This window comes from Balaenoptera borealis, assembly GCF_965194805.1.
Source record: "Balaenoptera borealis genome assembly, chromosome: 13".
In the NCBI taxonomy this organism is placed as follows: Eukaryota; Metazoa; Chordata; class Mammalia; order Artiodactyla; family Balaenopteridae; genus Balaenoptera; species Balaenoptera borealis.
The window spans coordinates 5,039,721-5,055,682 of record NC_138870.1 but is presented as its reverse complement, the minus strand read 5'-3'; the positions used below and the strand labels follow the sequence as shown (position 1 = coordinate 5,055,682).

At 52.7% G+C, this 15,962-nt stretch overlaps 1 protein-coding gene across 1 annotated transcript; it reads left to right on the top strand.

Moving 5' to 3' along the window:
- Window positions 1–341: 341 nt before the first annotated feature.
- On the top strand, window positions 342–15,150 carry FGF6 (fibroblast growth factor 6). The gene is made up of 3 exons (XM_082350004.1): window positions 342–698; window positions 1,639–1,742; window positions 10,750–15,150. The coding sequence occupies exons 1-3, from the start codon at window positions 353–355 to the stop codon at window positions 10,924–10,926; spliced, it is 627 nt and encodes a 208-aa protein (XP_082206130.1). The 5' UTR covers window positions 342–352; the 3' UTR covers window positions 10,927–15,150.
- Window positions 15,151–15,962: the final 812 nt, after the last annotated feature.

Here is a 15,962-nt window from a genome sequence, read left to right as displayed (position 1 = left end):
TTACAGCCCTGGATAAGTGAGCCAGGCCAGCTGACGTCAGGGTGATGAAGGGCGGCGGGGCGGGCCAGGCTGCTGAACTATAAAGATAGGTCAAATCAAGCAGAATCAACTCGGGTCGGAGTGAGCGGGCCAGCTAGACCGCGTCGCCAAGCCATGGTCCGTACCGGCCACGGCTCAGCCTGGGTCCCTCTGCTCCAGACCCGAGTGCCCAAAGCAGGCTTTTGTTTCATGTCAGCAGCCTTCAACCGCCTTCCAAAAATAAGCCCCTGCCGCCATGCCGAGGGGAGAAAAACAAGAAGGGCGGTATTTTTAGGGCCATTAATTCTGACCACGTGCCTGAGAGGCAAGGTGGATGGCCCTGGGACAGAGGCTGGTCATCACTATGTCCCGGGGAGCAGGACGTCTGCCGGGCACGCTACGGGCTCTCATCTTCCTCGGCGTCCTCGTGGGCATGGTGGTGCCCTCTCCCGCGGGCTCCCGCGCCAACAGCACGCTGCTGGCTTCCAGGGGCTGGGGCACCCTGCTGTCCAGGTCTCGGGCTGGGCTGGCTGGAGAGATTGCTGGCGTGAACTGGGAAAGCGGCTATTTGGTGGGGATCAAGCGGCAGCGGAGGCTCTACTGCAACGTGGGCATCGGCTTCCACCTCCAGGTGCCCCCCGACGGCCGGATCAGCGGCACCCACGAGGAGAACCCCTACAGTGAGTGCCAGTTGCAGCCAGTTGGGAAGCTGGGGGCTGGGACTCAAGCAGGGCTAAAGGATGGAGGGGCCTCGCTCTGGTGCCTGGAGGCCTGTTATCAAGGGGGAAGGATGGATGCCGATAAGCTTAGCCACCTCCCCTGACTCACTTTGACGCTGCCTCGGTGCAGGCTTAAATGTGCTGAGGTCCGAGCATCCTGATGTCCTCTGCCGTCGCCCCCACAGAGCCCCTGAGGCACTAATTCCTTCAGCATTACGGGCCCAGCCACGGCCTTGGAGGACCACAGGGAACCCCCAGCCTGGGGGAGCCATGAAACAAGGGTGGGGAGAACCAGTGAGGATGCTTGGACCAAATTAGACACATGCTGCTTTTTCTTTAGCTTTTCTCTTTGAGAGGAAAGGCAAGTCGTTTGCAAAATTTCCAGCTGAAGCACATCCTTCTTTTTATTTCAACTTGCCCCCTCTGTCCTGCAGGTTGCTGCCTAGATGGGCTCTCCCCAGGAGGGGATAGGGCTGCAGGATCCAGTGTTTGCAAGATGTTTTTTGTTTGCAAGATTAGATGGGCTATTTATTGAAACACGAGGAGTATACATTGTTAACAAAGCTAATCAGAATTCACTTCCTTTACCCACGTCAAGGACGTGGTGTGATTAAGCCCAGATTCAAAGCTAACTTTAGGTAGATGCCTAAGTGGCCACTGTGATCTCTAACTCTGACGTTTGAACTTTCCCCTGCAGAACTGGATTTTTAGCAGTTTAGCAGGACTGGCCAAGCCTGGCAGCCGATCTCCTAAAGTGAGATCAAGGGTGGAGGTGATGGAGGGTCTGACTTTCTAGAAGCAGGGGGATGGGCCTAGATGCCCTTGGAGGGACACCTTTAGGTTGACGTCCTGCTCTGATTTGCACAAGCCTGGGGTAATGCAGCTCCCGTTTCTCTGTCAGGCCTGCTGGAGATTTCCACAGTGGAGCGAGGCGTGGTGAGTCTCTTTGGGGTGAAAAGTGCCCTCTTCGTTGCCATGAACAGTAAAGGAAGATTATACACCACGGTGAGTTCATCAGGCCAGGGGAAGCTTCAGGCTGCACGAGGCCTGAAGATTACGCAATTGAAGAAAATAATGCAAAATCCTGAAGAGGGACGTGAATATTTATCTAGAACGGGTCGGGGGGGTTGCTGTGGAAGGAGCTGGTGCACGTGAAGGGCTTATGCCTTCTTAGCTGCACCATGAGTCAGCCTGTGCGCTGGACCATGTTTTCCCTGATCCCACCCACCAGAGCCTTGTAATGAGACAGAAACCGTAGCTCAGAGGGCTTCTGGGTCCGAGGGAAACCCACGTTCTGGCATAAAGCTGTGGTCCAGGCTTACGGTCAGGTCCTGAGCAGGAGAGGCCCAGAGACGCAGGCGTGTCTTTCAGCTGGGCACACTGTTCCCATGGTTCACCCTCCGAGGCCCCCAGCCTGCAGCACAGCGGGAGGAGAAGAAACGGAGCTCTTTTCCTCGCCTTCATCAGTGCGTGGACGTTTTACTTTAAGGTTTTAAGCCCTCTGGTCTCTGATCCCAAGACCTGGAGAAGCATCCTCCCCAAGGGGGTATAAGACTCTCTTGGTGGCCCCAGATCCCACCCCCCGCCTTCTCCCCATCACAGATCATCCCTGGTGGGGGGGGGGGGCGCGGTGCCAATGCTAGCACTTCGGTTAACCTCCCCAACTTCCATAGTTACCAAAATCTCTGATCTCTCTGACCCCCTCATTCCTGGGTCTCTCAGCCCATAATTCGGCATATTCCAAAATATGGGCTGGGAAAGCATCCCTATGAAGGCAAAGAGACTGGGAGTTCTTTTGACAGAAATAAGAAGGTTAGAAAGGAAGACCTCTGAGCCATGGTCAAGGAATAGCAGAGAGGCTATTTATGGGCAGGGTGTGGAGGGCTGTTCTACCTTTGCGTGGGGACACACAGCATCCGAATGTGAACAGGGGGGTCTGAGATCGGTGCTGGGGTCCGGGGAGGCTGTCCCAACAGACCGGGGCTGTGAAATACCCAAACGGGGTGCTCAGGTGGCCTCGGCCTGTGATCCGCAGTGCTAACACCTCTCCATTTGGGTTCGTTTACGTGGAGACAAGACGTGCATTAGAATCAGTGGGCCTCTGAAGACAAGCGGCTGGAGGGTAGGCGGGCTGGAGCTGGAACCAGGGTCCTAGTGTGTACCACCAAATGCTCTCCTCCTGCTGGCCTACAAGCATCACCTGCCGAGCCCGGAGGCAGGTTTGCACACAGCCCCGATTCACCTGAGACCTGGGAGAGCCAGGGTCCCATCTGCAAAGTGAGGATAAAGATCAGATGCACCTCTGGGGGTGCTGGAAGGTAGTGCTCAGAAAGCATCCCCAGGGCACCTGACAAGCAGTAGGTGCTCAATACAGGGGAATCATTTATATTGTGTACACACTGCCATAGGCTCTGCACGCCTCTTTCCTAGAGGTGGATCTTATGGGAGGACCATCTACATCCACATCACCTTGGTAACTTGTTAAACGTCCAGATTTCTGGGGGCCTTCCTCAGAGATGCTTAGTCAGTAGGGCTGGAACGGGGGCCTGCAAATCAGTTTGTTCTTATTTTTTAAGTTTCCCAGGTATTTCTGAGGTGCAGGCAGGCTAGGGACCACCAGGCTACCTGGCCTTCGGAGGGCAAGGAATCCTCCCTGCCCCAGGGCTACACTAGCGCTGAGGGCTGCTGGGAGATGAAGCAGCCATGAGATGGGGATTCTCAGGCGCCCTTTTCACCGCTCTCTGCGTATGTGATGGAGAGGACGAAGCAGCTGGAACCAAGGAGGCTCTGGTGGAGTAAGTGCCCGCTCTGTGCGGTGCGTCGCCCCACAGAGCCCCTTCCCTGCCGCCCGCGTGGTGCCTGGAATCCCACTCGTTGCAGAGCCAGGAACGGAGGCTGTTGGCTCTGGGGTTCTACGCAAGGTGAATCTTTTGGAAGGAAGCACAAATTACATCAGCCCTTACCTCTGCCACCTTCATTAACAAGCTATTTAGAATTTTTTTCTCCTTATCCGGAAAGAAATTGAACTGTGAGCTGAGGAAAGGGTGCAAATAGAAGGCCAATGTATCCACTTCCCACTTGAAACCTGAGGTCCCCGTAGGAGAAGCCGGGGAGGCTGGGAACAGGGGACCTCACAGCGAGAGTGCTGCAGGTGGCTAGAACATTCAGGGAGCACGAGGAAGGGGGCAACTCTGCAGTGTGGGCTGACCCCTGATGTCGGTGACGCCCCTGACCCCTCACTCCTGGGCAGATGACTTCAAAGGGGGTCCACAGGGCTCACTAAAGGAGGAGAGTCCAGGAAAATGGGGGCTTCCCTAGGAGAAGCCCCACCCATGGTCTACACCCCAATCTCCCCCCACATACACCCCCCCCAGGAGCATCTGGCCCAAAGGCACCTTCTTGGAGGGGGAGATTGCCCTCCCTGGAGCCCCAAGCCCGGGCACCAGATGCTCCCGAACCACCTCTCCACTCCCTGCTACGCCCCCCAGGGGCCATTATCACAGTCTAAAAAATCAATTGCCAACTGATCCAAAGAGCCGGGAAAAGTCCCACTGGGTGATGATTTCATTCACACTATTTCCCTTTAAGCCCCAAGAGCTGCTGCCTCCCCTCCCTGTGGCTCAGCTGCTATGGCCCCTCAGTGGGGTTTCTCCTGGGGGGAGGGGAACCATGCTGGGGGGGAAGGAAGGGGGAGCAGGGGCAAGGTAGGAAAATAAGAGCCAAGAAAACCCACCTAGGTGGCCTCCCGCAGGTCTCATCCCTTGGAAAGAGGGGTGCAGAGCCTGTGGCAGTGTTTCGACAGTATAAGTAGCTCCACTGTATTGAGCACCTACTGTTTGTCAGACGCCCTGGGGATGCTTTCTGAGCACACTATCCCCCAGCACCCCTGGGAGGTGCATCTGACCCTTATCCTCACTTTGCAGATGTGACCGTGGGTCTCCAGGGTCTCAGGTGAATCGGGGCGGTGTGCAAACCTGCTTCCAGGTTTAGCAGGTGATGCCGGTAGGCCGGCAGCAGAAGCGCACCTGGTGTGCAGACTAGGACCCGGGTTCCAGCTCCTGCCCACCTACCCTCCAGCTACTGTCTTCCTTCGGGCAAAGTCTCTGACCCCCTCTGAGCCCAGACCTCGCTCTGCTCTCTCTGATGTGGACTGAGGCAGGAATCAGTGACTTCCAGTCTCCTTGATCTTTTTAAAATTTAAAAGAAAAAATCAAAGATCTCCACCTGACAGTGGTTCTATGAGAATCCCTGTGCTTTGGAATCAGTTATGCTTCTGAGCGATTTTGGTTTTACTAATTATAACTGTGTCTCCATCCTTTTCATCAATAGCACTATGACAACTGGCAAAGCAAAGCATTTGTTTCATCCACAGAGGCCGTTGATTGTTACCTAGGACGTTACAATTGGGGAGGGGAGGACCAAGTCTTTCCCTCGCTCAGTTAGCTGCCCCCCTCCCCTAGAGGGGAACGGATTCCTGAGGGGATGGGGCAAAGGGTCCCTGGTGTTAGACTATGTGGGAGATGGGACCCCTGAGCAGGGAGGGGCTGGTGCTACAACGAGGGGCCCGGGGGACCCTGCAGACGATCTCACAAACGGCTTTGTCTGCAGCCTGCCTGCTACCCAGAGCGATGCAGGAATGAGAAGCATGATAGGCCTGGTGGAGACATCTTCAAACCCTTCTAAATTGCCGGTGCAATTGTGTGTTAGGAACGGGGATTAGGACAGACAGATGTCTTCAGAGCCGGGAGATGTCATTTCTCCATTTCAGCTAAGGACCAAAAAAGTAGCAGTCAGGGACTGCAGGAGGAAAGGGTCTTAGGACAAGGAGTTTTCTGGGTTTTTCTCACCACCCGCCTCCTTATCCATCCAACCCCCTCCCCAGCTCCCATGCACATACACAGCCAGGAGTAACGGGGGCAAGTGGCCCGGGGCAGGCCTAGAAGGAAGAACTTTAAAGATAAAAAGACACTTTCATGAGTCCGGGTGACCTACTGACCAAAGACAAGATGGGATGGATGTCTGGTCCACCCCAGACTCTAAGGGGCATTTCCGCCAGAGGTAACTCACGCCGAGAGACACCCCTGTATGTACCCCCCTGCAAAACGCCCTTCTCCACTGCGAGAGCTAAATGCTTTAGAGTTTGGGTCCTCATAAGTCTGATGAGACCTATGTGGAATTTAAGACATTGTCATGCTGGGGCTTGGGACCCAGCAGGCCCAGGCAATGTCATCTGGGGGAATTATTTTCATTTGTTCAAGTAATAATATACGGTAGCTGCTTTAATTAACATGTCGTTCGCTTGGCTTTTCTCACCAGAGCTGAGGAGCGAACATTCCTGAGTCATGAGACTCAGCTCAGGGACACGAATGGAGGGATGAATCGAGGGGCTGGTCCTGATATGCCAGCTTGAGCGTCCGTGTGGGCAGTGGAGCATCCGGCTGCAGGGGACAGTCCAGGGCCATGGTCTCGGCCTCCCCCCCAGCCGCGTGGCCACCTGAACACCAAGGATGGGGTGGAGAGGGGTGCAGGGAGGAATGGGCAAGGGCGAGGTAGAGAGGCTTCCGAAGCAAACTTCACCCATTTCTCCTTTCTCACTTTAGATGTACAGAGAATTCTGGGGAAGGCTAGGGATGCGAGGAAGGCTAGGGGAAAGAAACAGAGGTCAGAAACTTTTTGAAAATTTGGGGTTGGGGGTTGAATAATCAAAATCTGATGATCAGAGAACAAAGCACAGTGCATATGCAACCACCGTCTTGCACATTTAAACAAATGTGTTTTAGGAGACCCAGACCTTAGCAAAGGCTAGATTCTTCAACTGGACACATTCTAGATCAGAGGATCGGGGCAAATGGCCTGAGTTTCTGGCCCCAATCGCTCAATTCCTCCCCCTCCCCTTCCGCTTCCCCCCAGGTCCTCCGCCCCAAGATCTGAATTCCTCTCTAGAGTTTGCAAACCACACGCGAAACCTCTCCCTTGACCACCATCCCGATCAGAAATGAAGTCTCCTGGAAACTGGTGGCCAGGGTGCTCTCCAGGGTCATAAACAGTTAGAACAGAGGGGAGAGCAGGGGGCGGGCAGGGGGGAGGGACAGGACCCGGGGGAGAGAACGGACCAGTCTCTGATACAAAGTTTCTCTCACTCCATTTTCTGGCCCATCTTCTATCCTGAATTCCCTTCCCATTTTCAATAATCTACTAACATGACGAGGTAATACATGGACGTGGTTTAAGGGGGGAAATGTGCAGAAGAATATACCACGGAAATGAAGTCTCACTCTCACCGTTGTCTTGAAGCCACCCAGACCCTCCCCAGAGCAGCCACTGTTGCCAGGCCCTGTGTACCTACCATCCCAGGAAGTCCCAATGTCCCTGTGCATGTTCTCACACTGGCATCATTTTTTAAAAGCACACAAACTGGAGCAAACTATCCATACAATTTGAATCTTGCTTCTTCACTGAACAATATGCCTTGGAGACCATTTCAAATCAGTGCACAAGGAGGTTCTATTTTTTATGGCTGAGAGTATTCCATTGGGTGGCTCTCCCATCACTGAGCTAACCACTGCCCTCCTGATAGACACTTGGGTTGCTTTTGGTCTCTCACTATTACAAATGATGCCGCGGTACGTGACTTTTGTACATGAGTGGGAGTGAACCAGTAAGATAAATTCCTACAAGTGGAATTACTAACCAAAGCTGTAGTTATTATTTTATTCTAATAAATATTGTAAAATTTCTCTTTATAGAGGTTATAACAATATACACACCAACAGACAACAAATGAGAATTCCTAGTCCCCATGCCCTCATCGATGAAAGCCTATTGTCAAACAGTGTTCTTTTTGCAACCTGACGATTAAAAATGTGATCACACAGTTATGGTTTATGTTTCTCTGTTAGGCATATGTTCTTATGTTTAAATGCTATTTGTATTTCCTTTTCTGTGAACTGTCTGTTCATAAACGTCCATTTTTCAGTGAGTTCAGGGTTCTGGATATAGTAGCGAAGTTCAATCTATTGCAAAATATATTACAAAATATAATGCATTGTAAATATTTTTTATCCGGTTTGCTATTTATATTTTTATTTTGTTTAAGGTGATTATTTTTTTCCAAGCAGAAGTCTAATTTATTCTTCTTGGTTTTTTTTAATGCCTTCTAGTTTTTTGTGTCCTACTTAGAAAGATCTTTCTGACTTATTTTAAGGTTCTCTTCTCTTTCTCTCTCTTATTTATTTATTTGTTTGTTTGTCTGTTTATTTATTTATTTATTGCTGTGCCCACGCGTCTTGTGGTATCTCAGTTCCCCCACCAGAGATTGAACCCGGGCCTCGGCAATGAAAGCCTGGAATCCTAACCACTAGGCCACCAGGGTACTCCCCTTAAGGTTCTCTTTTTAACATTTAAATCTTTGTTCCTTTTGGAATTTATTTTAGTGTTAGGAATAAAATCATGCATCAAACTTTATTATTATTATTATTACTATTATTATCATGATTATTAAAGATAGCATCCAGTTCTTCCAACACCACGTTTTCGCCAGTGATTGGAAATGCCACTTGTATTTTGTATTCATTTCAGATCCACCTTTATTTTATGTTCGTGTTTGGATTTACTTCTGGACTGTATTTTGTGAGCTGATCCACACCAGACTATTAATCCATGTAGCATTATTTGTACTCAGCTTTTACCATTGATCCCAACTTTATGTTTCCCTTGTGCTGTTGCTCCAGAGTTTTGCCCATCGACAGCCTTAGGTCCCGTGGCTGCCCCGACCCCCCATGTCCAGAGAGGCCCCAGGGGTGCGGGGCCGGAGTCCAGTCAGCTCTGTGCCCTCCTCCCCCAGGCTCACCTCCTACTGCCACTCAGGCAATTAATGCAGGACTTAGAAGCTAAATTGTCCTGCAACCCACAGCAAGTTTTACAGGAATGCTGATTCCGGGTAAGACAAAGTCTTTTAGTGCTTTTAATTTAAACTAATTCATGAATCAATTGGAGAAGCATCATTATGGCAATACAAATTATTTTTTATTTTACTGTGTGCCAGGCATTATACCAAGACTCTCCATGCATTATTTCAATGAATGCTCCCTCCGGTGCTGGGACGGAATTATTCTCACTGTTCCCATTTTACAGATGAGGAAGCTGAGGCTTAGGAGGTAAAATCATTTGCCAAGTTCACACAGCTATGTAAGAGGTGAATCGTCACATGCTCTTTGCCTATTTTGGTGAGTTTTTTTTTTTTCCGACTTTGGGACATTCCTTTCTTCATTCTACAAGTGTTTTTGAGCACCCATAACAAGGGAGATGAAAACTTGTGAAAACAGAACTTCCTGGCATGGTCTTCAGAAGCCAGTTGATGGGGCTGGTGAAAGCTCGCAGGGTCATCTCAAGCAAATTAACATCACAGGAAGGTGCTCTGTACACAGTAACCCAGGGGCGTGAGAGGGAAAGGGGGGGATGCGTTCATTCAGCTGGGGCAGAAGGGACCGGCGAGTGGTACCCGACGTGTTTCCTAAACAACGCCGCCCGTCCCTTGCCAGCTCTCGCTGCGTCAGAGAGAAGCCACCCCTGCAGGGGAATCCATGGGTGGCTGTGCCGTTCCAATTAGACCATCATTCATCCAGCATCACGTGCTCAACAGGACACAGTCCTTGTCTCAGGGAGCCGGGAGCCCCCTGGGATGGCGCACTGTTTTCCGTGCTGCCGGACTGGTCCGCTCGGAGCCCTGAGAAGCTGGCTCGTCATCCTCTGTTCGTAACAGGAAGAGGCTCTCGTCCACCCTACGGCTGACAAGGCCAGGTGCTCGTAGTATGATTCCTTTTAAGAAGGTCAGGCGATACCCCTCGCACAGCCGCTTAGCCACTGAGTGGGTTTTTTATAGCTGGTGGCCTCAGTCGGCAGGAAGGAGTCGGGTGTTACGCTCAGCTCTGTCTCTGTTTCATTCTACGTTTCTTTAATGACTAGATCCCAGGCCTCCTGGCTCCCAGGGAGCGACCCCCATCAGAAGCCCAGAAACCCTTCCAGCCAGGGGCAGTGACCCGGGCGGGCTAGGGAAGTGGCTCTCTTTTCTAGGAATAAAGGAAGACTTGGGTGATTTATTGGGGAGGGACTTGTTGATGTGTGACAGGAAGCCTGGCCCTCATTTTCTGAACAGGTGGTCCTCACGCGACACGCTCCGGAGGGGGTGATTTGTCGCTGGCCCCCGACTCCTTGGCACTGCTGGTCACAGAGGGAACCAGGTTCTTTTCCCCATAAAAGTCGCTGCTTCTCGCCATCTCTGTCCCTGCCCTTCCCTGGTGACCTGTGGATTCCTAGGGGGCACTGGGCACCTTCTGGGCTCAAAGTCAAAACTGAGAATGGGCCCCTTTAAGGGGAAGCAAACTTGGACCTTAAACTGGGAGAGACAGGGTGAGGGAACACAAGTGGAGAGACAGTTACCATATTAAACAGATGCGTTGGGAAGGACTTAGGAAGCCATCTATCTCACCCTCCACTCACCGCCGCCCCCCCAAATGCTCCCCAACCATGTGGTTTGCAGAAAAGGGAATCAGGCTGGGAGGGGAGGCGCCTGCCCCAAGGTCACACAGCTAGAGCCGCTAAGCGAACCCCAGCTCTCTATCCTGCTCTGTCCGCTAGGTCCTCTCGCAGTGGACTTGAGGAAACAGCTTCTTCTATCCTTCCCTGGTCCTTTCTCTGAATAAACTATCATCCCTGTGCTTGGTAGAAAGTGTCCAGGACTGGCAGTCAGGAGAACCCCCAGCCCCCATGTGACACAGGCCGTCCACCCACATCCTCGGGCCTGGGCTTCCTCATCATGAAGGAGGGAAGGTGAGGGGGGACCATGAGAGCTCTGAAGGCTCCCCTGTTCTCAGCTTTCATGCTTCTGCTCACGCAGGATGGCCCAGAGCTCCTGGAGGTTGTCTGACATGGGAAAGCGAGGGACCCATGGCAGACGTGCCTGCTGGGCCTCATTTATCACTGATGCTCTGCCGTTTGTCCATTTCTTTCACAGCCCAGCTTCCAAGAGGAGTGCAAATTCAGAGAGACCCTCCTGCCCAACAATTACAACGCCTATGAGTCAGACCTGTACCGAGGCACCTACATCGCGCTGAGCAAATACGGACGGGTGAAGCGGGGCAGCAAGGTGTCCCCGATCATGACCGTCACTCACTTCCTCCCCAGGATATAAGGACCCTGAAGGAAGGCTCACAGGTGGAAAGCAATGTCTTTTCTGTTGGAATTTTGCACAAGTGAACAATTCCCCCCTCCTCCCATGCCCCCTTATTTGGGCTCCTTTTGTGCTTGGGGGGACCTGAGTCGGTTCCCTTGGCCACCGGACCCCATGACATGTGACCCACCCAAGTAAGGGGTTGCAGCCGGCATCCTAGAATGGCAATGGATCCCATGCTCTGACCTCATCTGAGGAAAGACGGTCCAGAGACACTTGGGGGATGGGACCTTGGACACAGGAAAAGGCAGGGAGGAAGCATGTGTGTGCTGATGTATATCTCTACATCCTGGTATGTACCGTCAGAACCAAGGCATCTCGGAACAGCAGACTTCTTCCTCCCAGGGTCATCGCTGCAGGAATCTGCCTGCAGGAATGCCACCTGTCAACCCAGCAGGATTGACACGTGCTCCCATTCTGCCTCTTTCCAATCACCTTTCCATTCAGAGGCCACTGACTGCGCGGGTTGCATGGGGTGGGGGGGGGAGCAGCTGTCCTCTAAGTGCAGGGAGGGCAGGGTGACGGGGAGTAAGATTTAGCTGCTGACCAGAAAGAGTGGGCAGGTACTACGGGCATCCTGCGTGTGAGGGCTCTGGGGACACTGGGATGCATTGTCCAGGAGGCTGGGGGAGAAGGGATCCCCCTCTTGGAGGAGAGGGTAGAGCAGCGTCTCTGGCAGCGGGGGGGAACCTGCTAGAAGCAGCGGGAGAGATTGAGTGTTCAGGGGAGAGCCTTTCTGCCTGGAAGTCAGCGCTGCGCACAGCTCGAGGACAAGCTGGGGCCAGGGTGCCTGCCCATAACTTTTCCTCACGTTGAACCGGGTCTTATTTTAACCTCAGATGACAGGGATCCTAATAATGGCAACCTCTTTGGCGAGGGGTGAGGGGGTACAAAATAGGCCACGAGGGAAGTAGAGAGGCTTTGGACTACAGATGCTAATTCCTCTCCAGCAACGTCCAGGAAACTCACCCAAGTTCTCATCTGATACTCTCACTTCCTTCTCGGGCGTCCTCTGCCACATGCACTGGTGCCTGGATGGAGCGGAATCGGGCATCGTGACCTCCGGAGTTTGCCCCCTCTGACCCCCCTACAGTAGGAGAGGGGTGATAATCCCGTGAAACGGAGCGGCCCAGCTGAAGCAGCCCCTTGCCGTACGACGCCTCCTTGCCTCCTGTCCCTTGAGAGTATTTAAAGAAGAGGTGCCCCAAGCGACTATAAATGTTGTCCTCCTGGAGCCTTCAGATTCCTGAACCATTGGAACGTTCCTAAATCTGAAACCAGAGAGACCCATATCAGAGCACAGATATTTTCAGCGTCCGTGGACCGTGGCTTTGCAGAATGAGCTGACACCCTCTGCGACTCTCGGGGGCCCCAGCCTGCGAGACAAGCCCTCATCTGCTGCAAATACCTTCGCCTTTGACATACCTCTCTATTTGCAGAGGTGTCCATCTATAGATTGACCTGAGATGAGCTGAGGATAGAGGTTGGCGGTCCAAGCAAGAGACACCCTACTGGCTGCCTCCTCTGCCTGGCAAATATCAGGGCAGGTACATGCTGGGGGAGGAAGAAAAGGCTGCACCAAGCGGGGCGAAGATGGAACAGACAGTAAGAGCTCAGGATGAGAGTGGTCGAACCTTGGATAGAAACTGGACCGAGTTGAGGTCTTGGTCAAGCAAAAGGGGGAGAAAATTGGTCCATCTTGACTGTTCAGAATATTTCAAGTGTAGGTCTGCTTGGAGACAGGGGACAAAGCTGATTGTTTTTCAGGAGGTCTTGTCCTGAGTAACTGGTCTTTTTAACAGGGTACCTCGGAAACGGATGCACTCAGGACCTGAGCTGCATGTCAGTTCCAGATGAGGCGTGGTGGGCGTGTAGCAGGGCTGGATGGAGGGACCGCGATCTGGAGAGGAGAAGAAAGTCACAGGCCCCAAACCATTCGTCCCCTTCTTCCCAGGTCTTGAGCTCCCTGGCAGGAGAGGGCTCTTCTAAAGAGAGTCGAGAGCTTTCGGATGGTTAGATCTTTCCTGCAACTCCCTAAAGGCTTATAAAAGTGCCCAAATCCTGACCAGGAGTTTCCCCAAATGTCCACTCCCATCTCTCATGCTGGGAGTGAGAATGAGAAGCGCTGAAATCCCAGGACCAGCCAGGCTTGATACCCGTCGCTCTAGCACACGGGTTGTCTAAGGCTGGCATCGCTATGGGCAGCTGGGCGTCTGTTCTCACTGGTACCAGGGCCCGTGCTGTACTAGTGGTTCCATACTTTGAAGATCACCTCTGGAGGTAGTGATGCATCACTGACTCTTTCAAATCCTTCCCACCCAAAGGAATTCTCCCCAGGGCTTTCTCTTTGACCTGTGAGTGACTTAGACTTAGGAAAAGTCGATCCCCCTCCGCAGAAGTGTGTTACGGGGCGGGAACAGAGTGAGATCAGCACAAGTGTGCAGAACCCTCTCCTAGCTGACCCCCCTCTGAGTCCTGAGCTCATCTGTCAGCCCCATCAGATCCAAAAGGCTGCAGAAGAGGTGGCAGAAGCAGGAGAACAGGGGTGAACCCCACCTTCCTGCTGAGGATGTACTAAGAATGACTTGGGTCCTCCCTGTCTCCCCCAGATCCTGAGCTTTGACCCTGGTTCATAGGGTTTTGTAGATAACTGGCCTCTCTTCCCTCCTGAACCTTCTCTAGCAGCTCCACGCAAAGCTGGGGCTCCAGGAGCCCAGAGGCTGCCTTATTCCCTCTTCAAGAGCAAACGATGAAGAAGAGAGCAACACACGTGCACCCCTTGGAGATGGCTTCCCAGCTGGGACGAGGTTAGCGCAGAACAAACTGGGGGCCCAGGACCACAAACAATCTGCACCCTCCTCGCGGGGCCATGGATAGAGCTCAGAGGAAACCAGAAATTGCCCTGCTAGTTCCTGCTGTTGACTACGTTGGTCATTTGCTGCCTTCTATCCCCTTCCCTCCCCGCTTCCCAGATGGGTTTGCACCTCCCTGGGAAAGCAGCTTAAAGCTTTGTGATGAATACCCTGCGGTTCTCCTTCACGGCCTCCTCTCCGCCCGCACGTCCCACTGCACCTCCTGCACACATACCCCAAGCCCCTGGTCGGAGCCGTTCTACGGCTTAAGAAAAAGGGGATTTTCTCCTGTCCTCCATCCAGGCTGTAAACCTCTCTCCTTTAGATGCCTTGCTTTCTCCCCAGGCCTGGAATTCTCTCCCAGCCCCGTCTGACCCGGAACAGCTGAGATTCTCCTGCCCAGGCTGGCTCTGGTCCTCTCTTGTCCAGGACCTCGGATCCTTCACATTCTGAACCTACAAGAGTCCTGGGGGAGGAAGGAAACACAAAAGGCCGTGAGCTGTCGGTCTCCTTCTCCCCGGGGCTGGACATCCATTGCCTTGGCCCACTTTGGACCACAACCACTGGTACAAACCAAATGCGTCTGGCCTCCAAGATACCGGGATGTCCTCTCTGCCCTCCCTTTCTTTTTTTGCCTCTTTTCAGTGGACACAAGCTAGAAAACTCCTACATATTTCTATCCCAATGCTTTCCCCCAAGGGCTCTGGGTCTGTTGCCACCGAGAAGGTATTCTCTGCCACCTGCCACTCCTGCACCTGCGAAGTGGGTCTCTAATACTCGCCCCCCACCCCTCCTCCCAACAAGAACCCAGCCACTCGTTCTGCTACCTCCCAGGAAAACTGCAACGGTAGGAGTGTTTGGGTCAGGGCCGGAAGAATAGATAGAAACACTTCAACCTGCGCTCGCCCCTCAGCTGGTGTTTGCCCTTCCCAGGACAGGGGGGAGGGGTAATTATGCCCAGAACACCCCGAATCTAGTCCGTCCTGCGATAGCTAACACAGACCCATGTTTGGATACCTCATGAACTACCGAAATTCCACCATCCGGACAGCTGCCTCTTCACGCGGGTTTCCCTTTCTGTAAATCCATCAGTATCTCAGACTGGGTCCCAGGGCCGAGCTGTCCTCAAGCTTGGGTCTAGTGGGTAGGAAAACTCAGACTTTGTTCAGTCATGTGTTTGTAAGATGTGAAGCTTCTATTTTTCTATTATGTATGTGCTATGCACAGACCATATCCTGTTCCAGCAAAAAAGGAAAAGACCTTTTTACACGTTCCTCTAAACCGTTTGACTCCACCCCTCCTATTAAAACCGACGACGAATCTCTGGGTTGTGGTCGCTTCTCATCTGGATGCTTTTTCACCCCTCAAGGAGGCAGGCAAGTTGGAAACAGAAAGCATGGTTGCACGGTGCTGTGGATTTTTAAGGCCAGAAGTCACATGGGTCGCTTCAGCCAGCCGCCGTATTTTACAAAAGGGGAGTTTGGCCCAGAAGAGAGGAGGGAGATACCGTCGACCATAGTGGGGCAGGAGCCCTGTTCCACCTTGTCAGAGCCGGTTAGGCACGTTTCTGTGACTATCACGTTATTCACTCATCCACTTATTCACCCGTCAAGGAATAGCTCTGCAGCACCCGTCTCTGTGCTGCATTGCGCTAGGTTTGGGGGCATGTGAGTGTACAAGGCAGAGACAGTCCTCTGTCCCCTCATGAACTTGCATTAAAAAATAAAAATCACCCATGAGTGTGTGAAAGTGTAGATGCCCACGCCACACTCGCAGAGTCCAGGCCTGGGTGGGCTCAGGAATCTACCCTTGTGACACACACCCCAGGTCACCCTGATGTTGCAAAGCCCTGGTCTAGTAGGACGAATGGACTCGTAGGAAAAAAAAAATCTTTTCAAAGATCTTTTAAAAGAAGAAGGCCAGGGAGTTTAAGTTTCTTACCCAGGATCGCCCAGCCAGATGAGACCCCCTTCCCTCTTCCTGAGTCCCCCTTTCCCCCCCCCACAAGTCATCAGCCTGGGAATCTCCCCACACTGCTCCTGCACCCCCGCTCCCCCTCTTCTACCTCGTCACGCAGCCTCTGGGGGAGATTGCAATGTGCCTTCGGCTGAGTGATGCTGGGGTCTGAATAAACCTATACGCTCT